We start from the raw sequence: 26108 nt of genomic DNA, 5'->3' as shown, positions 1-26108 counted from the left end.
AATATGAGAGGGATGCAAAACATAACAATGGAAAATCCAGGATGGACTGTAACAATATTATGAAAAGGGAAGTTGCTACTCACCATATAGCAGAGATGCTGAAGCCTCTATCAGATGAAGCCTATCTGTGGTTCAACATCTCTGCTATATGGCGAGTAGCAGCTTTCCTTTTCATAATATTGTTGAATACAAAATATAATCATACAACTATCCGTAAACTGTTTTAAATAAAGCGCTATACCATCTGCCATATTTTTTCAGTTTAAACCAAACTAATAGAGATATTCAGTAATATTTTGTATATGCAAGTTAATTGTCTGCTGAGAGATCAATGATGAGCTTAATAATTACAACAGGAAATCAAGTAACCACATGTAGCATTTAATTGTCTCTCAAAAAAATTGACACAAAATGACCGTACTAACCATACTAATAAAAGCAGTCTGTCATTTCATTATACCATACTGGCCTGCGTATATGCTACATACCAGGTGTACCGGTATGAAATGAGCGTTTTTGTGTGAAAATGAAACACTAATTTTGAATTGAAACTAAAAAAATTTTATTCAAAGTACTGACCATTGCTTTCTATACATTTTGACCACTTTTCTGGAAATTTGTGGACACCACGCCAATAGAAATGTTCTTCTTTTGAAGCAAACCAACCAGACACCCAATTTTCAACTTCTTCATAGGAATCGAAGTGTTCCCTCAGCCAATGCATGTCCCATTGATGAAAACAAATGGTAGTCGGAAGGGGCCAAGTCTCGTGAATATGGCGGGTGGGGTAGCGGCTCCCAGCCAATTGTTTTGATTGTATCCTGAACCAGTTTTGCTTTGTGTGCAGATGCATTGTCGTGTAAAAAAATTACTTTGCCATTCCTTTTGGCCCATTCTGGTCTTTTTTCAATCAATGCATAGTTCAAATTGATCATTTGTTGTCTGTAGCGATTAGTATTCACAGTTTCACTGGGTTTTAGAAGCTCATGATACACCACACCTTTCTGATCCCACGAATCACAGAGCATTGTCTTCTTGCTGAATCGATCTGGTTTTGCAGTCGATGTTGATGGTTGTCCAGGATTAACCCATGGTATTTCCCATTTAGGATTCTTAAAATAAATCAATTTTTCATTGCCAGTAACAATTCAATGCAAAATTGATTTTCTTTCATGTCTTTGAAGCAAAATTTGACAAAGGGTTTTTCGGTTTTCCATCTGTCTTTCATTCAATTCATGTGGCACCCATTTTCCACAATTTTGGATCTTTCCCATAGCTTTCAAACGGTCAGAAATTGTTTGTTGTGCAACATTTAGCATTGCTGCCATTTGCTTCTGACTCAAAGTATCATCTTCATCCAATATTCCTCGCAATTCGGCGTTTTTGAACTTTTTTGGTAGTCTTCCACATTCTTCATTTCTTACATCAAAATCATTATTTCTGAACCATTGGAACCACCTTCTGCATGTTGCTTCTGATAGAGCATGATCACTATATGCCTCAACAAGCATTCAATGTGACTCTGCAGCACTTTTTTTCAAATGAAAACAAAAAATTAATGCTTTCTGCAAATCATCACTTTCTGGTACAAAATTCGACATTGTTAACATGATGAAAACATATGATGTTATTTGTTCCATGACTTGATGTATACTAAATATCTTTGACAGATGTCATACCAACCAAAAAAAAAAAGGCTCGTTCACAACAAATGTTCCCAATCAACACATTTGTATCTTAACGCTCATTTCATACCGGTACACCTGGTATTTTATGATAAATTAGGCAATGAAAAATCTGAACATGGCTTATTTGCACAATCTTAAAAATACTGGTGTATCTCCATATGATAGAAACTTCAACTTTAGTGCTTGTTCCTTAGTTCAAAATTTGGCAAATGCATTGCTAAATTTTGAGAATTAGTCATTGTAGATGAGAAAACAATGTAACTGTCTTTGATTGTTGACATTTCATTTAGTTAATGACTACTATCATGCTCATTGTTTCATTATTTTGGGTGTGTGTGTTGTCCTTAGTGTAAGTTAGTTTAAGTCAGATTAAGTAGTGCGTAAGCCTAGCGACCAATGACCCCAGCAGTTTGGTCCCATAGTCCTTACCACAAATTACCTGACAGAACAGGCAAAGTTTTTTCTCTAACTAAAATTTAAAATGTAGTCTTCACCAGAGAATGGTAACATTGAAAGAAAATCAACAAACATCAGAATTGGGCACAGTTATTATGCAAATTTCAAACTTGCAATTACTCATTATGCAAAGAGTACAACAAGTAATGAAGCTTGCAAAAAGTATAGTTTGGATGAATCTAATGAGCAGCATTGGATCACATTGAAGAATAATCTGCAAACTGCCATTTCATCAAGGAAATCCTACAGAAGGACCAAAGCTGGGAAATGTAATGAAGTTTAAGATTGAGTTATATTTTGTTAAAAGATGAGAGAAAAGATGGAATTCCTATCTCTCAACAAATAATACAGTTAAATGCCTTGGAAATTGCAAAGACAGAATTCTGTGGCTGTATCAGTTGATGTTGCACATTTATGAATACAAGAGGCATCTCTCTTTGATAAAGTCTTCATTAGCACAAAGATTGTCAGAAGATTTTGCCAAGAAACTCATCAAATTTCAGAGGCATGTGATCCAAATATGGTAGCAACTCTCTGATACTCTACACCTGATGGGTGATGCAGATGAGATGCTTTTTGCAGAGGGAGGAAAGCTGTCCCTCTCCACCCTGTCCCGTCTCCCCTACGTTATTCTGAAGTGTACAACTTTGCCCAAGGCAAATTTCCCTGAGAAGTTAATGATTCATTGTCAAGAAAAATGCTGGATGATAACAGAATTAGTGATGGAGTGGCTAGCTACTGTTTGGAGTTGTATACTTGGTGCACTGCTCAGTAAAAGAGCTGTGCTGATGGTGGCTTCCTTTAAAGTTCACATCACACTTGAAGTAAAGAATAGAGTTGCTGCATTGAAGACAGATCTAACCATTATACCTGGCAGTATGGCTTCAAAGCTGTAGGTGGTTGATGTCAATGTAAACTAGCCATTTAAAGTACATCTGCGAAAATGATGTTCAAAGTGGCATTTAGAAGAGGATCATGTATTCACTTCACCTGGCAAGATTAAAAAGCCATCAGTCAGCCTTATGCATGCCTGGAGTATCTCTTCATGGTGTACAATATCACCAGATTCTATCATCAAAGTAGTCAAGATGTGCTTCATTTCTAATGCCCTGAATGGTAGCAAGGGCAGTATGCTTTGGAAAGAGAGAGATAAAAATTCTTACAGTTATGAAACAAGTATCAGTAGTGATTTTAACAGTGAAATCAGTGAAGACTGTGATTGTAAGGCTGGTATATCTGTGTAATTTAGCAACATTCCAACACAAGAAAATGCAACTAAGGGTACTATTTTTTGAACAATTTTTTATGTGGGCAATGTGACAACTTTTTTCCACACACAAATTAAGGGTGCAGATTATATTTGGGCGAATATGGTATATGAAGGAAAGCACCTCTGGAAGTTTGAACTAATACAGGCAGCATTTAAATTCATTCATATCTGAAGAAAAGCAGTTCTGGAAATTTGATCATAGTAAATGCAGTACCACAGGTTTGGAGAAGTAAATATATCTTATGAATGCTGCAATGATAAGAAACCAGTACACAGATTTTCTAACACCTCAAAACAAGTAAAGGCAAGAGAAAAACTGTCATTCATACACAAGTTGCTAATATACAAAATGAATTTCCTGTATGAGTCTGATCATTGTGAGTATTTTTTGAATAAAACAGTCTAGATCTCTTATTAAAATTTCTTCCTTTAGCAATAAACAAATTTTAATAAGTGATCTAGACAGTTTTATTCATAATAAAGTTGATACGGTATTAAAATCTTAACATCAGTTATCCAAAGGCAGGACCCAATGAAAATTTACATTGATTTAAGTGTGATATGTTATTAAATTACTATTACTTCATGCCAGATTGCTGCAGATTTGTAAAAATATATGAAGTTAGTATGATAAAATGGATTTTGTAGCCAAAACCAACATAAAATCTGCTCATAAACAAGTAACATAAAATCACTCTTCAGCAGCTTGAATCTAGACTTGTAGCAGGCAATGAACCAACACTGATATATGTGTGTGGTGGGGTACTTTGTATTTTTCCCCAGTAACAACTTTTTTTTTTTTTTTAGTCTGAGTTTCTCAACACAATTTCTCAAACAGTCCAATGTTACCAGGTTGCTCATTTAAGTTAATATCGGGGAAGATGGGAATTCAGAAGGAACCCTCAGGTCTGCAAGTTTTCTTGTTCTGGCTCACTACATATCTTGGATTGCTGTTGTTGCTTATTTATCCTAGCCAGCTAATTTCTTGACAGTATGTGAGCCCTATTGAGTTCTATCTGTCTTCTATTACTTGGACTTTGCAGAACCAACAGAAAGGACAGGGCAGATGAGTCAATAAATATCTCCATAAGCACATTAGTTTCTTACAGATTTCTTCACGAATTTTCATGCACTGAAACAATGGGGCTAAGTAGGAAGAAAACACTTGAAGACCAAACCCAATCTCATGATACAGATAATCTACCTTATAATAAAACCAGGAACACAGAATTAAAATGGAAGTGAAGCTGAAATAGTGTATATCCTCAGCTTGAATGCAGGATTCAATACTGTCATTCACATCTGAAGTATTCTAGGGGCACTATCTTCATAAAAATTATTGCATTGTAATTAATTGGGCACACAAATAAAATATTTATCATTTTTCTTAGACCAACCAGTCCAATAGCATGGCAAATATTGTAATTCTCAGGCACTTGGAACACAATAAATAGAAAATTTTACAAAATATAGATAGTAAGCTATTATAACTGTTCAAAACTATTTACTTATTGAGTCATAGTACAGGGTAAAATACAAAAGTAATTATGGAATGGTCCATCCTTACTTATCAGCAAGAAGTCCAAATATACTGGATCCTATAAGGATGCCAGCAAAATGCACAGTTCCCACCAGAGATAACTTCCATAGGTTCTCTGGGCATGTTAGATCCCACTGAAAAAAGTAATATAAAATGAACATTAATTAAAAGTGAAACCTTTCTGACATTCAATATAGCTGACACATTCATCTTGGCAGAAACAGCAACTGTCTTGATATTTAAGATGATTCTCATTTATTGTTCCATCTGAGTGCAACAGATATGGAACAATAAATGAGAATTATCTTTTCGATTTTTACCTGCTCTTAAGAAAAGTCAGAAGTTTTATATACTTAATTTCAGATATTTTTGATAGAAAATGGACACCAAAGAAAGTACAACAAGTATCTTCATTCAAATCTGTGTCACTGCACAGTACCGTTAGTGCAGTGGGTAGAGTTTTGCACTAGAATACATGAATTCTGTTCTGAGTCTAATTATAATTTTCAATTTCCTAGTTTTAGACTGTGTGATATGTTATCTGGGTGCTTAACTGATATACAGCAATTACAGCAGGTCGTATACAAAACACATGCATATGAACCAAATATCTACATTTATGTAAATCCAAAACTGAATTCAGAAGTTGCTTACACAGCTACACAGCCTGCTACTTTACTTTTTTCATTCATTCCTCATCCATTAAATATACATCTATATGATGAGACCTACTAAAAGGTAATAAGAACACATTCAGAAGAACAAATTATTACAGTATAATGAAGGCTGATTCTACTCACCTCATTTACAATAGTCCATTCATCATCTTTAAAGACAAAGTGATCACAAGAAATTTCTTTCTTGCTAAAATTACTAGGACATGTACCGTCTGAAGTATTATTGTCATATGGTGCATAGCGTATACATTCCTTCCCAGGTGGCACAGCTGTAGATACCCATGAAGCATCATACACAGGATTTGTTATATTATCACATTCTGGTATCCAGCATCTGTTAAAGTAATGTAGTTGTACTTAGGTACTGATCCTTTATAGGTAGAAACAACTAACATAAGCTATTAATTACTGCAGTGTCTGCATTTTTTTCAGACTAGGTTTAAACAATGATCCTTCTGGTAATTACATGGCTTCCAGAACACTTTTAAAAACATGACTCATTAACTATGTTTTGCAGTGTGACACTTTTATTCTAATTTTAAAGAAACTGCAGAGATATGGGTGAGGGTTTGCACTCTTTCCATAAAACTTCTTTTCATCAAACTTATATTAGCGAGAAGTAACATAGTTTCTGCTTCTGCCTTCATTTTATCAATTACCATCATATTTTATAAAATGTTACCATTACACTTTCTCTGCCTAGCTTCTGACAATCAAGAAAAATATTTAGCCTCTAGTGCAGTTTCCATACCCAAACTGGAATAATAATTTGGTACTTACACAGAAACTGTACTAGGCCACCAGGTTCTGTTATCTTTCATGGGTTTTGGTAAAGTACTGAACTAATAAATCTGTATTTAATGTGGAAAAAATATGGGCTTAGACAAGTAAAGATGGATATTATACTTTCAATTCTTTTGTCAAAATAACATAGATGCTGGGACGGCACTTCAAAATGGTGGATGAAAGGACTACTTAAGGGTCCTCTACATACACTAACTTTATAAAACATGATAAATAGGTTTTAAGGAACTGGGGGACTTGGTTCCACTCCAATAGGGAACTGGAAAATGGTTGTATCTCAAGTGGTTTGTAAAATCACTGATGTTATTGTGCAACCACCCCCTGCAAAAGTTGTCTCTAAAGCTGAACATTCTTTGCTCCATAGTTCAGAAGCTACTTCCATGCATGTTTGTATTGCATTTGTAAAACATTCAGACCATTCAGTAGCTTTCAAATACAAATGTACAATTGGTTGGTTGGTTGACTTGAGGGAGGGCACCAAACAGTGAGGTCATCAGTCCCATGATCTAGGATGGCAGAAATCAAGGGAGCAACAACACAAACAGAATGGTCCAGTTGAAGAGAAGAGATAATGTGCAAATAAAGAGGAAAAAGGGATGTCAGGACAGCAGGGGGCGGGTGGAAATGGGGGGAGAGCAGGGGTGCCCCAGAAACACTATGCATGATGCGGCACCAGCATTGCCACCAACCTGTGCCAACACTCACACCATACCATTATCATGATAAAAAGGGGAAAATACCAGGGAAAGAAGACACAAGAAATGGGGAAAAAATGCACAACAGATCAGACAAAATGCAGAGAAAAGCGGGGAGAACCTGGTTGGTGTGGAGGCAAGGTGAAGGCCTCCAAACCAGTGCCTATGCTAACTGGCAGACTTAAATGTCAGAGGAAAATTCAAAGATTTATACCTGAGAGTACAAATCACTTTCACGAAGAAAACCAAGGACAGACATTATCACGGCATAATGAAAAGTGCCGGCATGAAGATGAACAATGCAAGAGAAGAGAAGGCCATGAGACAACATCGGCCAATAGCCTGCTGACAAGCAGCACACCACAACAGGAGTAGCCTCTACCTGAAGAGAATATAAGTGCTGCTCCTGCCAGCTGCGAGCAGACAGTATTAGCACAGTACCAGACCGGGACTCTCAGACCAGCGCAGTATTAGCACAGTACTAGGAGAGCACTATGATAGCAGTGACATGTGATCCATAGCAATTGCTTACATGGACCTTGTATACAGCAAAGGACTTTCATTGTTTGCATGTCCCCCATTGCTTGTGACACCATTGTAAATACAAAGTTAAGTATTGTCAATCTTCTCTATGGTAATAAAAACTATTAATGTGATTTGCTTGAATTGTTGTATAGCATTCCAAGAATACAGCATCCTTTAGGCACCTTACACTAGACAAGTTGACATGACCCCACAGACATAACCATGCAAGGGTCATCCTCTAACACCAAAGACGAGGAATGTTGGAGGGCATATTTAGTGTGAAGGGCCAAAATGGCGGGGTCAGTCCACGAAAATATGGATCACCCTGAGTGGAGCCCCGCAAATACACATGGGGAGGGGGGGTGGGGTGGGGGTGGATGGCTAACTGCAAAGTAAAAAACCACTGGTCAGGCTAGTATGGCCAATACCAAGACGGCAGAGGATGGTAGATTCCTGCCGGGGAGAGGCAAAGGAAAGAAAACCACATGGCAGGAGTCTCCTTGATGGAATGAAGCTTATTAGACAGGGGGGTAGCCTCCCAAGAGTCAGCCAATGATTGAGAAAAAAGGGCTCTGATGTAAAGCCACAAATGTGCCCCTGGAGAGGTCATGGGGGACAGGGGGCTAGGGCATCAACCAAACAAGCAGCATCACAAAGATCAACAAGAAGGTTGTGAATGGCAGAAAGAAAGTGGTAATGGGAAAAACACTGAGTGATAGCCTGAAGGCCACTCATTAAGTCAATATGTATGAAAACTGGGGTGAGGGAGGGCCAATTAATAAAACAGAGGGCATGATAGATGGTCATCAATTCCGCAGTAAACACCCACTGTCAGTTCTGCAGTAAACACCCCACATGTGGCAGGCAAGAGATGGTGTTCCATGCCAGCAGAACACATGAAGACATATCCCACATCATTAGTGGGTTTACAGCCATCAGTATACGAAACAATGGCATCCTGAAACTCCTGTAAGAGTGTTCCGAACAAACAACAGAACACCATTGGGGTGATAGAGGCTTTTGGTCCCTGGAGGGGATACATCCAAATCCAAGGCTGTTGAACTAACCAAGGGGGGATGGTTGGGAAAGAATGTGAGAAAGAGGACAAGGACGGGAGATGGAAGTCACTGTGGACAGAAGTGAGGTGGAGCCCAACCAGTAAACCCACCTGAGGGTGGGCAGCAGGCAGGCAATGGCCTGCCCGATAGTCCACAAAGAATAGAATAGGAGGGGTGAGCAGAAGAAAAGTAGATAGTGATGATGACCGCTGAATTGAAACGGGAGGGATCCCAGCATCAACCAAGAGACTATTGACAGGCCTAGTCCGAAAGGCACCAGTGGCTAAACGGATATCACGATGGTGAACTGGGTCCAAGAGGAAAACTGTGGAAGGGGCAGCTGATCCATAAATTGGACAACCATAGTCCAGTAAAGGCAGAGAAGGGTCGAATGATCTGTGCCCCAAGAGGTGTGGGCAGGGAAGCCAAGAACATTGAGTTCACGAAAATAGCCAACCTTCAGATGACCGATATGAGGCAACTAAGTAAGCTTGTCAAAAAGAAGACCCAAGAAATGGAACTGGGGGACCATGATCAGGTGTTGGGCAATGAGGTAGAGCTCTGGATCAGGATGGACTATAGTACAGTGACAGTAATGCACCACCCTCTTCTTATGGGGAGAGAAGTGAAACCCATGTGCGAGTGTCCACATGGAAGCACACTGGATGGCATCCTGGAGCTGTTGTTCCACAGAGGCCACTGAGTGGGAACTAGCCCAAGTACAGAAATCATCTACATACAGAGCAGGGGTGACCAATGGTCTGGCAGTGACCATAAGTCCATTAATAGCAATGAGAAAAAGAAGGATACTTATTACAGAGCCCTGTGGAACATCATTCTCCTGGGTCCATGGAGAGTTGAGAACAGTGACAGCCTGGACTCTGAATGACTGATGGGACAGGAACACACAAAAATCGGGAAGGGGCCCTGAAGCCCCAAATTGTGAAACATAAGGAGGATATGATGGCACCAAGTCGTCTTGTAAGCCTTATGAAGATAAAAGAAAACTTTAACAAGATAACAGCACTGAGGAAAGGCCTGCCAAACTATGGTTTCCAATTGAAGCAGGTGACCAATCAGAGGGTGTCCCTCCGAAAAACCACACTGGTAAGGAGATAGAAGAACCCAAGATTTAAGGATGCAATAGAGCCAATGAGTCACTGTTCATTGTAATAGCTTGCAGGGGACATTTGTCAGGCTGATGGGGCAGTAACTATCAAGGGATGAAGGGTCCTTGGCAGGCTTAAGGACAGGAACCACAATACTGTCTCTCCACTGAGAGAGAAAATGCCTTGGAGCCAAATACAGTTAAACAGCTGGAGGAGATATTGTCATTGTGGAGGATTGAAATTTTGAAGCAGTTGGCTATGGATGGAGTCAGGGCCAGGAACTTAATAATGAGAAGAAAAGAGGGCCAGAAGAAGCTTCCATTCAGTAACAGGATCATTTTAGGATTCCACCTGACAAGGGGTAAAACATATGCAGAAAGCTTCAGCCTGCTGTTTCTGGAGAAGGAAGGCAGCTGGATAGGAGGCTAACACCAGTTCTGTCACAAAATGGGTCACAAGGTGTTACATGAGAACTGATGGGTCTGCACAAAGGCCACTTGGAAGAACAAGGCCTGGAATCAATAGCCACTGCTGACAATCTTGGAGGGCAAGGAGTGTAGCCCACAACCATGACAAAGGGACAGAAGAATCTAGAGAGGGGACAAAGCATTCCCAACACACCTATTTGCTCTGTTTGATTGAGTAAAAGGCTTCGGCATGAAGATGTTGATAGGTCATAGGACTGGTGGAGGACAGGTGCCACTTATGGTGTTGCAAGGCACGACAATGGTCAGGGGTAGTGATGGCAATAGCCATGCTCCACCACAGAACTGGTTGATGGTGAACAGCACCTGTCAAGTGGAAACAGTAAGGCCAGCAGTGTGGATTATCTTATTGGACAGATCACAGACAACTTCATCTATATAACCTGACAAGGAAGGTGGAAACATGACCTGGGAGGTATGTAGAGGCCAATCAGCATGATGGAAAGCTCAGCTTGGAAACATGGTCATCAAGAGGTGGGAAGGGAATAAGAGAATCTATGGGAAGTGTCACTATTACAGAGGTCATCATGTGATGAACAGAGTAAGGAAGGAAGAAGGTGAGGGGAAGAGAGCAGAAGATCAATGGCAGAGAAAGTGCAGCACTATAATGAGTGGAGGAATCATCATTAAGAAAAGACAGGTCATGGTCCATTGGTCAATGAGGAGCCCTTGACTAAATGAAGAAACACTGCCACACAAAGTTTGATGGACATTAAAATTCCCAAGGAGGATGAAAAGATGGAGGAGCTGCTGAATGAGGGCAGTTAGGGCAGCAGATGTATGTGGCCTGTCAGGAGAGAGACACAGATTGCCAATCGTGAAAGCAGAGCCCAAGTGGACCAGAACAGTAACCACTTTCAATGTGATATGAAGTGGGATCCGTGTACTGTCAATATCTGTATGCATCAATGTGCAGACACCACTGGAAGTCCTCAAGGGCCGACCTGATACCAACAGAAAGCATGGAACTCACAAAGGGATGGTGTGTGAGCATCAGTAAAATAAGATTACTGGAGAATGACACAAGCTGCTGAGTAAAAGGCAATAAGGGACTGCAACTCTGGGAGGTGACGGTAGTATCCATTACAGTTCTATTGAATAATCACATAGCAGGTATTGAAATGGGAGGTGAACAGGCTGTAGGCAATCACACTGCTGGGTCACCAAATCATGCTGCTGGGTCACCGTACATTGCCAGTGACAAAGGGGTGACATCCATAAAAAAGATGTCAGACTCAGGTTGCGAGGGGGACATGGTACCTCTGGGAGCACTGAGGGAGTAGTTTCTTTCTTTTCTCTCTCATAGGTTGAGGAGGGCACGGAACAGAGGGAGAGCAGGTTTCTGCAAGATCCAGAGCTGAAACAGAGTGGGCAAAGTTGGAGTGCACAGACTGTGTGGTCAAGTTGTGTTTGTGTTAGCAACTCTCCGGATCACCAGTGGGCACTGGAGAATGGGGGCACTTCGGCCGGGGAGTTGGTGTGGCACACGGAGGGGGGAGCATGAGAACCACAGAGGAGGGGGATAAGAGAGGGAAATAGGGCTGCGATAAGGAAGAGAGAGGAGAGGAAGGATGTAACAGAGGCAAAAGAATAAGCCATCAACACAGGGTGGAGTTGGTTATATTTCTGATGAGTTTCGGTATAAGATACACAATCCAGGGACTTATACTCTTGTATCTTCTTTACTTTCTTGTGAGCCATGCCATCTGGTGAGCATGGAGAGTGATGGTTATGACAGTTTACACACACAGGGGCATAACACAGAGGCTGCCCTCATGAAGCAAGTATCCACAGTCACAACATAGAGGGCCCACCATACATTGGAAAGACATGTGCCCAAAACGCAATCACCAGCAGCCCCTCATGGTTGGTGGGACATGTGGCTTCACATCAAACTGATAACACTAAACCTTGACCTTCTCCCTCAAAAGCCAGAATAAAGGCGCTGGTATTGGTGCAGTTGTCCGTATGACCTTTCTAAACACATTGAACAAAATGAACGCCCCATCATTTCAGGTTATCCGTAGTTTCTCTTCAGTTTGAAGGATGAGGCCCTGGTCAAAAATGACTTCCTGGAGCATATTCAGAGACTGTTGAGTTGTAATAGACACTGGGGCATTGTCAATATGATTGCAAGCATGAAGAGCTGCAGATTGGGTGGCAGAAGAAGCTGCCTGCAGGGAACCTGACTGCATCTTACTGAGAGACTCCACTTTGCCAAGCTTCTCTTCAATATTTTCAAAAAAAAAAAAAAAAAAAAAAAAAAACTAGTGGGTTTGTGGTGATGAACGTGTCCTCATCTGTCCTAGTACAGACCAGGTAGCAGGGAAAATGTTTCACTGCAAGCTGGTGAGCCTGGTTCTCCTCCCAGGGTGCAGCCAGGGAACAGAAGGCTGCAGGGTCATAAGAAGCATCATTCAATGATCTGTTACCACTTGAAGAGACAGCCATAGGAGAAAGGCCAGATTTTTGGAGCTTCATACGCTTCATGTGCAAACATCTGCCTTGATACCACCCCCTCTGATCCCAGAAACAGCAAGGCTTTCTGGCATGGTGGCCATTGCTGGGAGTTCCAATGCTCCAGAATGACAAGCAACCACTCCTAGGCATACATGGGGAGGCAATAGCTCAGATATCAGGTGTGATCCTTGTGTTGTCAGGGGGCTCAGCCGGTTGGGTGCAAACAGCCCCACTACATGGACTGGCTATACGTGTTGGTGACCTAGTAGGGGCTAGAGCAGGGAAGGAAGAGGGGAAGAAAGGGAGAAGAGGAATCCATGCCATAGGCACTTGAGGGAGTTCTTCCCCAAATGGCTCTCCCTAAGACAGGAATTTCGGACGTGAAGGTCAAACCCCAAAGGGGGACCAAAGACACCAAAAAGGATGAGATGAAAGAGAAAAGGCAAGAGAAACAAAATCACCAGGAATACAGGAAACCAGATGGATAGCCATGTTGACATAAGAAAGAACATCAAGAGAGAGATGGAGGATTTTGGGGATTCTCAGTATGAATCACTATATGTGAAGTTACTCTGAGCAGTGAATATACCACTGTATGATGTGATTTCATCAATTTCATCATTGGTCCACTGATGCTTGAAGGTGTTGGTCACTGTGCTGAAATAATTTTCAGACTGGAAATCTGTGTGTTTGAGTACCATTCCTGATATAATGACTGTACTTCTGAAGCACCTATTACTAAACCATAATATCATGAGAAGATTATAGTAATTAAGAAATGTACAAGCTCAGGTTGAACAAGTAGTGGAAAGTAAATTTGCCATTGCCTTATTTAAGAAACCACACTAGCTTTCACTTTAAATCATTCAGGGAACCACTGAAAACAAATCAGGGTGGTTATACAGAAGTTTGAACTATGTATGTACCTTCTGAATACAGATACAGACTCTTAACCGATACATCAAATTGTTTAATTAAACTATGTAGCTACAACAATGTACATATACACTTTATTAAAGTTAATTTCTGATGGTGCAATGATTAATATACTTCCTTTTCAAGTTTTTAGGCTCCAAATTAATTCCCAAGTACCATTTTGTCCCTTATGGATGTATTTTTTTCTTCCTTCTGGTGGTATGTGGAATGGCAACAGACAATATCCACTTTTACAGCAATAACATAAAATATTGATATTAGTTTAAAATTAAATTGTCTGTAATATAATGAAGCTAAAAATGGTGCAGTCCAGTCAAGGGGGAAGGGATAACATGCAAACAACATGGGAAAAGGGACGTCAGAGCTGCAGGAAAAGAAAAGAACAGGACAGGGGAATGGAGAGACCAACCAAGGTTGCCTCAGAAACTGTACGAGTGGTGGGGCACCAGCATTGCACCAGCCCATCATGATGCACACATCATACCATACCATTATCTTGGTCATGATATTGCAGAGACAACACCAGGGGAAGAATACCCAAAAAATGGGGAAAAACCAGTAGAACAGACTAGACAGAATGTGGGGAAAAGGTGGGGAGGATCTGGCTGGTGTGGAGACAAGGTCAAGGTCTCCATACCATAACCAATGCCTATACTAATTGAAGGACTCAATTTCCAGAGGAAAATTCAAGGACTTACCCATGGGCCATCCTATGGCCAATACAAAGACAGCAGACCAGAGGAAGGTAGATTTCTGCAGGGAGAAACAGAGAGAAGAATACCACATGGTGAAAGTCTCCTTGGTGGCATGAAGTTTATTAGACAGATTCCGAAGAGTCTGCCCACAACTGAGCAAAAAAGGATTTGATGTAAAGCTACAAATCTGCTCCCAGAAGGATCACGGAGAAAGGGTGCGGGGGTGACCACACCCTCCCCCAGACATACAATTAGCAAGGTTTTTACTCGGGATACCTACTTGGCCAGGAACCCAAAGGAAATCAACCAAACAATCAGCATCACCAAGATCAGTGAAAAAGTCATGGCTGGCAGAGAGCAAAGGGTGGTGGGAAAAACAACAAGCGATAGCCTGAAGGCTGAAGTGGAAAGTGGACTCATGGAATAGATGGTGAAATTAATAAAATCAACTGTCTTCATACATGTCATTACTCATAAAATGTGTTCTTTCTGAAGATATTAAAGGAAGCACTCAGTCCGGCACACAATTTTAATCTGCCAGGAAGTTTCATATCAGCGCACACTCTGCTGCAGAGTGAAAATCTCATTCTGGAAAATATTTCGGGCTCAAAAATAGTTGATTGTTATGTATTTTCAGCTGCTGAATTCATAAATAACCATGAAAATGATCAGTTAGCTCTTCTTTTGGCGATAAAGTAATAAGTCATTTTTTAAAGTCTACATTTTCTGTTTGGGGAAAACTTTATTTTTGAAATTGGCACACTTGTCAACCAATAAAACACAATGTTTTTTAGCTGTTTGTAGGCTATAAACATGGATATCGTTGCTGTGAGTGCAAGTTCAATACCGTTTCTACTGTAATTAGTTCAGTATTTCTGATGGTTTGAGTCTTTTCGGGTGTAAACGTTATTAAAATGCCACGAAAATGTGTAAATTCAGTGAATAACTTTTGTTATATTTGTGGTGAAATAAAATTTTCCTCACAGAAATGAAATCTGACACCTCTTGTGAAGAGGTATGGAGGTAGGGGACGACTATAAGTCATGGGCTACACATATATGTTGCAACTCTTGTTGAGTTATACTACGAGAATGGCTGAAAAAAATTAAAAAAACCATCTACGGCTTTTACTGTCTCTGTGGTTTGGCGAGAGCCTACAGGCCAAATACGAGCTATGCGAGAAAAGTAATTAGACCGATTTTTTTTACCTACCGAAGTTTTATTTTTTCAAACAACAATATTTTCCCGGTCAAAGTAGTTACTTTCGGCAGCTATATAGCGGCGCAGTCGTTCCCAGTCTCGGTAGCAGTGGTGAAAGGTTTCAACTGGTAGGGCCTTTAACATGTCGGTAACATTCTCATGAATGTTCTCCAAAGCCCCAAAATGACGTCCGTTTAGGAGAAAAGAAAAAAAAATTAGGGACTCAGATCAGGTAAATGGGGGGGGGGGGTATGGAACAACAGGAATGCCTCTTGAGGTCAAAAATTCCGTGATGGAAATGGCCATGTTGCATGGGGCGTTGTCATGATGCAGCACTCATTTGTCTGCCATGTCCAGTCTCAATCGATTCACCCTTGTCCTGAGCCTTGCAAGGACATCTTTGTAAAACACTGGGTGACAGTTTGTCATGGAGGAACAAATTCTTTACGCACGATACCCTTAGTGTCAGAAAAACAAATCAGTAGTGTCTTGAACTTTGATTTGCTCATTCGATGATCACATGACTGAACCATTGGCAATCCACTCAAGAAGATCAGCACACACATTCCTTCGACTGTCCTGCTCAGTTGTACGGTTTTTTGGCGCCATTCGGGCACAAACGTTTCGCTTGCGCAAAACTTCGATCAAAATTTGATGTACGATGAAAGTTTAACAGCTCACCCATCATCCTTGTTGTTAAACGTTGGTCTGACCTCACAAGAGAACAAACATCATCGACCTTTTCGTCGGTTTTTGAAGTTGAAGGTGTCCCTGAGCGAGGTTCATCTTCGACGTGCTCTCGGCCTTCCAAAAGTGATTTGTGCCAGCAAAAAAGTTGTGCTCTTGATAAGGAATGACCCCCATAGGTCTATTTCAACTTTTCAAAAGACATACTCGCGAATTCCCTAGTTTAACACAACACTTAATGGCATGACATTGCTCTAAAGTCCTCTGTTCCATTTTTATAACACACAACAGAAACACAACTTCACTGATGGTGCTCTCAAAAGTCACGTGATGGCTGTACAGAGCTGAAACTGTGACTGAGCATCTGGAAGGAATGAACACACCGGTCTACACAAGTAGGCCAAGAACAACAAAGTGTTGCGATATCACTCACAGCGTTGTCAGCGTCATTACTTTCCTCACACATCTTGTAGATGACTGCCATATATCTGCTTGATTCCACCTGTAAAGGCAGGCTTGTCAATGAAAGAAAAGAAGAACAATTCAGTAGCCAAGTCTCCCATCTGCTATTCGACCTATTCCACATTCAAATATTTTACCAGTTCCTACTCCAACCCCAAACGTAAAGGTGGAAACAGAAGATGAAAACAGTGTGGAAGAAGAAAAGGAGCTCAACACATCCCATGACACTGGTTCTGAGAAAAAAGTTAATAGACCACACATACTGAGTCAATCCCAATTGAGTGATCGCATTCGAGACCTTGATTTTTCAAATGAGAAAGCAGAACTTTTGCGACAAGATTACGGCAATGGAGTCTTCAACATGTCAGGATCTCATATGACAGACAACGTCAGAGGAATTTGCTTCATTATTTTGGGAAGCAAAACAATCTTGCTGTTTACTGCGGTATTAATGGTTTGATGAAATCTTTGAATTTGAATAATGATCCTATTGAATGGAGGCTATTCGTGGACTCCTCCAAGTTAGTCTGAGAGTTGTATAACTTCACAACGGCAACTTTCTCCTTTCTATTCCTGTTGGTCATGTGGTTCACATGAAGGAGACTTATGTAAAAATGCAAGCCTTCCTCGACTCAAATATGCTGAACACAAATGGAAAATTTGTGGCGATCTAAAAGTCATCGCCATTTTCTTAGGAATGCAACTAGGCTTCACTAAGGACTCGTGCTTTTTATGTATGTGGACCAGTAGGAACAGAAAATCACATATTCAGTCACAGTGGCGGGTAATAAATCTTAACGTTAGGGAGAAAAATGTTATTGCTGAGAGATGTTATTCTCCCGGCCCTACGTATAAAGCTGGGGTTGATGAAAAGTTTTATCAAAGCAATGAACCAAGAAGCACAGGCCTTTAAGTACTTAAGAGGCATATTTCCTACATTAAGTAATGCAAAGGTTAGGGAAGGTATTTTTTTGGGACACAAATTCGTCAACTTGTAAAGGATCCTGTGTTTGATCGATTTTTGGAGGGGAAAGAAAAGAAAACTTGGGAAGCCTTCAAGGGAGTTGTTCATGGATTTTTACGCAACAAAAGGGATGATAACTATTTTCAGTTGATGGTAGTACGCCTGCAAAAATACCATCAACTCTGATGCAGCATGTCCCTTAAGGTGCATTTTCTACACTCTCACCCTGACTTTTTTCCTCCTTGTTGTGGAGCTGTCACTCTTTAACGTGGGGACAGATTCCATCAGGAAAATACTCTAATGAAGCAGAGATATAAAGGCAAAGAAAGCCAAACGACAACGAGCTCATGAGGCAGCCACGTGACTTTATTTAGACCCAACCATCTGCCAGAGGCTTTTCCATTAATTTAGAAATGTTAGAATGTAACGCTCTTTGAAAACAATTCAATTGGCCTTCAGTGTTGTTGACATCTTTAATTAAAATGTATCAGTTTCTCTTAATCCGCTAAAATAACATATTTCTATCCATTGGGAATCACAGACACTAGGGCTAATACTTTTTTCTTTGTCATAGTCTTTTTTTCTCAACCCAAAATTAGTAAGATTTGACTCGAAGTGAAGGAAACTTTTTTTTCGGTGTTTTCGCGTTTCGCCTTTGTGCATAGGAATTTGTAGGTAAGCCGTCTTACAGTCAGTCACAGTGAATATGGATGTGCATGTTACGGAGTGCATGAAATTTTGTATACTGGTACCGGGTAGCTGTCATGCACTGTACTGTGTTAAGAACTTTGTAGTCCAGGGCTTGATTCCCGGCCGGGTAGGAGATTTTCTCCGCTCGGGGATTGCGTGTTGTGCTGTCCTTACGCTCATATCGTCGGACCTGATTCCACTATTGAGATAGCTGTATGGGCACGTACTAAAAACCAATAAATTAAAAACAAAAACTCTGTAGTTGCCGGCCGCTGTGACCGAGCGGTTCTAGGCGCTTCAATCCGGAACCGCGCTGCTGCTACGGTTGCAGGTTCGAATCCTGCCTCGGGCATGGATGTGTGTGATGTCCTTAAGTTAGTTAGGTTTAAGTAGTTCTAAGTCTAGGGGACTGATGACTCAGATGTTAAGTCCCATAGTGGTTAGAGCCATTCGAACCATTTGAACTCTGTAGTCTACGCAGAGTCTTAAAGTAGAGAGGAGAGTGAGCCCTACATCTTAAGCGCTATGTATCGAGGCGTGTTGCGCAGTACCAAGGCGTGTCGTTGGCCATATGGGTGCTGTGTGCGTGGGCTGTGGGGCAGTATCGATCGGCATGGGTGGGGCAGTGCGCGCTTCCTCGCCCTTGTCGGAAGGCGGGTGCATGAGATGGGACTGACAGAGGGGGGGGGGGGGGGGGGCGTTTGGAACGCGTATTTACTGCGAACTTCGTACACTCGTAGTGCTCCATGAGTGCAACAAAATGTGTAACCAGTAGCGCGTATTTCTCAAGCGTTACTGCTAAAATCGCAAGATAATTTCGGTCGTCAAATGTACAGGGTGTTACAAAAATGTACGGCCAAACTTTCAGGAAACATTCCTCACACACAAATAAAGAAAAGATGTTATGTGGACATGTGTCCGGAAACGCTTACTTTCCATGTTAGAGCTCATTTTATTACTTCTCTTCAAATCACATTAATCATGGAATGGAAACACACAGCAACAGAACGTAGCAGCGTGACTTCAAACACTTTGTTACAGGAAATGTTCAAAATGTCATCCGTTAGCGAGGATACATGCGTCCACCCTCCGTCGCATGGAATCCCTGATGCGCTGATGCAGCCCTGGAGAATGGCGTATTGTATCACAGCCGTCCACAATACGAACACGAAGAGTCTCTACATTTGGTACCGGCGTTGCGTAGACAAGAGCTTTCAAATGCCCCCATAAATGAAACTCAAGAGGGTTGAGGTCAGGAGAGCGTGGAGGCCATGGAATTGGTCCGCCTCTACCAATCCATCGGTCACCGAATCTGTTGTTGAGAAGTGTACGAACACTTCGACTGAAATGTGCAGGAGCTCCATCGTGCATGAACCACATGTTGTGTCGTACTTGTAAAGGCACATGTTCTAGCAGCACAGGTAGAGTATCCGTATGAAATCATGATAACGTGCTCCAAACGTTCACAGAAAATCTGTGTTGATGAATTGATTGCACAATTGCGTGCGGATTCTCGTCAGCCCACACATGTTGATTGTGAAAATTTACAATTTGATCACGTTGGAATGAAGCCTCGTCCGTAAAGAGAACATTTGCACTGAAATGAGGATTGACACATTGTTGGATGAACCATTCGCAGAAGTTTACCCGTGGAGGCCAATCAGCTGCTGATAGTGCCTACACACGCTGTACATGGTACGGAAACAACTGGTTCTCCCGTAGCACTCTCCATTCAGTGACGTCATCAACGTTACCTTGTACAGCAGCAACTTCTCTGACGCTGACATTAGGGTTATCGTCAACTGCACGAAGAATTGCCTCGTCCATTGCAGGTATCCTCGTCGTTCTAGGTCTTCCCCAGTCGCGAGTCCTAGGCTGGAATGTTCCGTGCTCCCTAAGACGCCGATCAATTGCTTCGAATGTCTCCCTGCCGGGACACCTTCGTTCTGGAAATCTGTCTCGATACAAACGTACCGCGCCACGGCTATTGCCCCATGCTAATCCATACATCAAATGGGCATCTGCCAACTCCGCATTTGTAAACATTGCACTGACTGCAAAACCACGTTCGTGATGAACACTAACCTGTTGATGCTACGTACTGATGTGCTTGATGCTACTGTAGAGCAATGAGTCGCATGTCAACACAAGCACAGAAGTCAGCATTACCTTCCTTCAATTGGGCCAATTGGCGGTGAATCGAGGAAGTACAGTACATACTGACGAAACTAAAATGAGCTCTAACATGGAAATTAAGCGTTTTCGGACACATGTCCACATAACATCTTTTCTTTATTTGTGTGTGAGGAATGTTTCCTGAAAGTTTGGCCGTACCTTTTTGTAACACCCTGTATATCTGCGCGTGGCCATTTTTACCATGAAGCGGCTGCAGCCGAGAGGTGCCGGCACGGTAGCTCAGCGTGTTCGGTCAGAGGGTCAGTTGCCCTCTGTAATAGAAAAAACTGAGTGAATGGATCAAATAAAGAACTTCAGTGGGCGTCAGGGAACGTCTGCCATGTACAATTGCAACGATCTATAACGAACGAAATGAGATTAAAAAACGTGTTCGGTCAAAGCGTTAGCTACTCTTTATGATAAAAAGACTGAGCGAACGGATCATCGAACAAACTGAACGGGTGTCATCAGACGTCCGCCCTGGACAAATTCAGCGATCAATGTAGAACATTTTTTTTTTTAAGTGGTTGGCGTTCAAGCGGCTGGATCGAGTCCCGTTCGTCAGTTTTTTTTATTTTCGACACAGTCACTTTCTTTACAATTTATATTACAATTGATATAATGGGGAAAATACGTGTAATCGGGTGAACTTTTATTAAATTTACAATGTTATTTGGCAGTCTGCTAATTTTTATTATCACAAATAATGTAATATTCATAACTATCGACTAGTAAACGACCGAATGCATAAGGTGATACTGAAAATGTATGCTTGTCCGTGATTTGAGAAATCTCTTATACCTGGAAGGAGCCCGAAACGACTTGTTACCTCCAAGTTTTGACCGGCACAGACGGCTTTCGAAAGATGTACAATTAATCGTCGCTTTCGACATTACAACTTGCAGGATGGTATTTTTCGTAAAAACATGGAAAACAAAGTTAAACGGCACCAGCTGCATTGAATAAATGCTATGTTTCCGCATACGCAAGGTCTTTCGACATTTTCCGTGGAAAAACTAACCTCGTTAACATTTTAAAAAACCTCTCTTTCAGACGATAGTTTGGAAGCAAACCATGCATAACGCAGTATTTCCTTAAAAATCGGCGCTGATGATTGGTTATGCAGTATCGAGAGTATTTCAATAGCGTCTTCCGAGAAGCAATTTCTCGTTCTCTTTCGATTAAATACGAACAGTTTTGAAGACACGGACAAGCATACATTTTTCAGTATTACTTTATGCGTTTGGTCGTTTACTAGTCGATAGTTATTAATATTACATTATTTGTGATAATAAAAATTAGTAGACTGCCAAATAACATTGTAAATTTAATAAAAGTTCATCCGATTACACGTATTTTTCCCATTATATCAATTGTAATATAAATAGTAAAGAAAATGACTGTGTCGAAAATAAAAAAACTGACGAACGGAACTCGATCCAGCGGCTTGAAAACCAACCACTCTTTTTTTTTTTTTAATTTTGTTCTATCTTGTTCGCTGAATTTGTTCAGGGCGGACGTCTGATGACATCCGTTCACAGAATGAGATTTTCACTCTGCAGCGGAGTGTGCGCTGATATGAAACTTCCTGGCAGATTAAAACTGTGTGCCCGACCGAGACTCGAACTCGGGACCTTTGCCTTTCGCGGGCAAGTGCTCTACCATCTGAGCTACCGAAGCACGACTCACGCCCGGTACTCACAGCTTTACTTCTGCCAGTACCTCGTCTCCTACCTTCCAAACTTTACAGAAGCTCTCCTGCGAACCTTGCAGAACTAGCACTCCTGAAAGAAAGGATATTGCGGAGACATGGCTTAGCCACAGCCTGGGGGATGTTTCCAGAATGAGATATTCACTCTGCAGCGGAGTGTGCGCTGATATGAAACTTCCTGGCAGATTAAAACTGTGTGCCCGACCGAGACTCGAACTCGGAACCTTTGCCTTTCGCGGGCAAGTGCTCTACCATCTGAGCTACCGAAGCACGACTCACGCCCGGTACTCACAGCTTTACTTCTGCCAGTACCTCGTCTCCTACCTTCCAAACTTTACAGAAGCTCTCCTGCGAACCTTGCAGAACTAGCACTCCTGAAAGAAAGGATATTGCGGAGACATGGCTTAGCCACAGCCTGGGGGATGTTTCCAGAATGAGATTTTCACTCTGCAGCGGAGTGTGCGCTGATATGAAACTTCCTGGCAGATTAAAACTGTGTGCCCGACCGAGACTCGAACTCGGGACCTTTGCCTTTCGCGGGCAAGTGCTCTACCATCTGAGCTACCGAAGCACGACTCACGCCCGGTACTCACAGCTTTACTTCTGCCAGTACCTCGTCTCCTACCTTCCAAACTTTACAGAAGCTCTCCTGCGAACCTTGCAGAACTAGCACTCCTGAAAGAAAGGATATTGCGGAGACATGGCTTAGCCACAGCCTGGGGGATGTTTCCAGAATGAGATTTTCACTCTGCAGCGGAGTGTGCGCTGATATGAAACTTCCTGGCAGATTAAAACTGTGTGCCCGACCGAGACTCGAACTGGGGACCTTTGCCTTTCGCGGGCAAGTGTTCTACCATCTGAGCTACCGAAGCACGACTCACGCCCGGTACTCGCAGCTTTACTTCTGCCAGTACCTCGTCTCCTACCTTCCAAAGTTTACAGAAGCTCTCCTGCGTACCTTGCAGAACTAGCACTCCTGAAAGAAAGGATATTGCGGAGACATGGCTTAGCCACAGCCTGGGGGATGTTTCCAGAATGAGATTTTCACTCTGCAGCGGAGTGTGCGCTGATATGAAACTTCCTGGCAGATTAAAACTGTGTGCCCGACCGAGACTCGAACTCGGGAACTTTGCTTTCGCGGGCAAGTGCTCTACCATCTGAGCTACCGAAGCACGACTCACGCCCGGTACTCACAGCTTTACTTCTGCCAGTACCTCGTCTCCTACCTTCCAAACTTTACAGAAGCTCTCCTCCGAACCTTGCAGAACTAACACTCCTGAAAGAAAGGATATTGCGGAGACATGGCTTAGCCACAGCCTGGGGGATGTTTCCAGAATGAGATTTTCACTCTGCAGCGGAGTGTGCGCTGATATGAAACTTCCTGGCAGATTAAAACTGTGTGCCCGACCGAGACTCGAACTCGGGACCTTTGCCTTTCGCGGGCAAGTGCTCTACCATCTGAGCTACCGAAGCACGACTCACGCCCGGTACTCACAGCTTTACTTCTGCCAGTACCTCGTCTCCTACCTTCCAAACTTTACAGAAGCTCTCCTGCGAACCTTGCAGAACTAGCACTCCTGAAAGAAAGGATATTGCGGAGACATGGCTTAGCCACAGCCTGGGGGATGTTTCCAGAATGAGATTTTCACTCTGCAGCGGAGTGTGCGCTCATATGAAACTTCCTGGCAGATTAAAACTGTGCGCCCGACCGAGACTCGAACTCGGGACCTTTGCCTTTCGCGGGCAAGTGTTCTACCATCTGAGCTGCCGAAGCACGACTCACGCCCGGTACTCACAGCTTTACTTCTGCCAGTACCTCGTCTCCTACCTTCCAGACTTTACAGAAGCTCTCCTGCGAACCTTGCAGAACTAGCACTCCTGAAAGAAACATCCGTTCAGTTTGTTCGTTCATCCGTTCGCCCAGTTTTTTTATTAAAAAGTGAAGCTAAAGCTATGACCGAACACACTTATTTTTTAATCTCATTTTGTTCGCTTCATCTTCTCGGGGAGGACGTCGCAAGACATCCGTTTATGTTCATTGTTGATCGATTAACTCAGTTTTTTATTACAGAGGGCAGCTAACCCTCTGACCGAACACGCTGAGCTACCGTGCCGGCGCCGCTCGGCTGCAGCCGCTTCATGGTTAAAATGGCCACGCACATATATATATAATTTGACGACCGAAATTATCTTGCGATTTTCTCAGTAACGCTTGAGAAGTACGCACTACTGCTTACACATTTTGTTGTGTTCATGGAGTACTTCGAGTGTAAGAAGTTTACAGTAAATCCGCGTTCCAAACGTCGTGGCCTCCCCTTGTGAGACGCCTGCACTCTAGCGCGCGTGTAGCAAATGTGTCTTCGATGTATTGTAGAAGACACATGTTCTCGGTGCAGAATGCAATGGAATTTGTGCGGCAGTTTTCGTAGCACTGGCGTCCCAACAGCAGTTCTCCTGTCACTGTGGCGCGCTCTCTGAGTGTGTCAATGTATGTAATATCGCCGTTTTGCTGCGCGGGTGGGCAGTGTATTGTTCCGTACAGAGATGGGGTTGTTAGGGCGAATAGACCTATTGTATGTCCGGAGAGAGATGGGAGTGATGCAGGAGACCCGCCAGGTTAGCCGAGAGCCTAACGCGCTGCTTCCTGGACTCGGGTAGGCGCGCCGCCCCAGTTCGAGGCGGATTAACGACGACGGCCGGTGTGCCGGCCAGCCTGGATGTGGTTTTTAGGCGGTTTTCCACATCCCCGTAGGTAAATACCGGGCTAGTCCCCGCGTCCCGCCTCAGTTCCACGGTTCACAGACATCTGAACGCTTTCGCACTATTCCATGGGTTACACTAGTCGCAGACAGTTGGGATACACTAATTCCGTCCCGAGGGGGAGGGGGGTACGGGGTGGCGGTAAGAAGGGCATCCAGTCACCCTTTCCACTAACATTGCCACATCCGATTAACCATGCCGACCCTGCGTATCTGCGGGCAAAAAGGTGCAAGCAAAAGAAAGATGGGAGCAATACAGGAAGTCAGTTCTTACTACCGTCCTGGTACCGTGACATCCGTCACGTTAAACGTTCATGTAAATTAGTGAGGAGACGACAGCTGCAAGGTTCGTGCAGAACATCTGCACACTGCGATCTTCGAATTATTAGCCACATTAAGCTGCAGCACTGACATTTTATCGAATGTCGTCTATCTGCTCTCCACCTGTGTTGAACTACTGTCGGATCCAGTATCCACCAAAAAAATGCTTTCTTCAACTGAGGTCGAAGATGTACAGTCGACATTTCAGGCGTGCTGTCGAAGGGGCATTTGCTTGTGCCACCCGTAATGACTGTATACGACTTACGCCTCTGCGCGAGCTGATGCTCCTACGGCGATCCGCATTTGAAGTTTGAGAACCAGTAGGGAGAAAGGCAGTTGGGTGCGGCGTCGGCAAACGGCATAGAACCAGCAGGGCCATGACCTTAGGGGTGGCCAGCGTACTCTCGGGTTTGAAGTGGTGACTTCACTGTCGACCATCCTCGACTCTGCTGAAGGCGGTCCGGAGTGGGGGGCAGGCAGTGTAGTGGTAACGTGGCGTGATGTTACTATGTCCTTGTAATTTATTGTGCCTATGTTGTAGTACCGTGAACATTCTGGCCGCAAGTGTCAATCATTTTTCCATGGGTTCAGTTTCGTGTGATATCATTGCCAGTTGTAGTTGTGACGGAAGTTTAACAATCCAGAGTTTCCAAAGGGCAACATTCGGCATGAGGTTAACGTCCACAGAAGACTGGAGTCGTCACCAAAGCTGGGACGACGTTCTATCGTCTATATGTTCGG

General features: G+C 42.7%; 1 protein-coding gene across 8 annotated transcripts in view; it reads right to left on the bottom strand.

Annotated features, from left to right (window-relative positions):
- LOC126184907 (organic cation transporter protein) overlaps positions 1-26108 on the bottom strand; it is a 396150-nt gene that overhangs the window by 29776 nt on the left and 340266 nt on the right. For all 8 annotated transcript variants that reach the window (XM_049927567.1, XM_049927563.1, XM_049927561.1 and 5 more), the window contains 2 exons: positions 5755-5965; positions 4982-5088 (listed from right to left, as the gene is read on the bottom strand). In XM_049927567.1, the coding sequence (XP_049783524.1) occupies positions 4982-5088; positions 5755-5965 (318 nt within the window). The remainder of the gene's footprint in view (positions 1-4981; positions 5089-5754; positions 5966-26108) is intronic.

The sequence above is a fragment of the Schistocerca cancellata genome, chromosome 4 (genome assembly GCF_023864275.1).
Source record: "Schistocerca cancellata isolate TAMUIC-IGC-003103 chromosome 4, iqSchCanc2.1, whole genome shotgun sequence".
Classification (NCBI taxonomy): Eukaryota; Metazoa; Arthropoda; class Insecta; order Orthoptera; family Acrididae; genus Schistocerca; species Schistocerca cancellata.
Note: the sequence above shows the minus strand (reverse complement) of the source record. Positions and strands in the feature narration are given on the sequence as shown.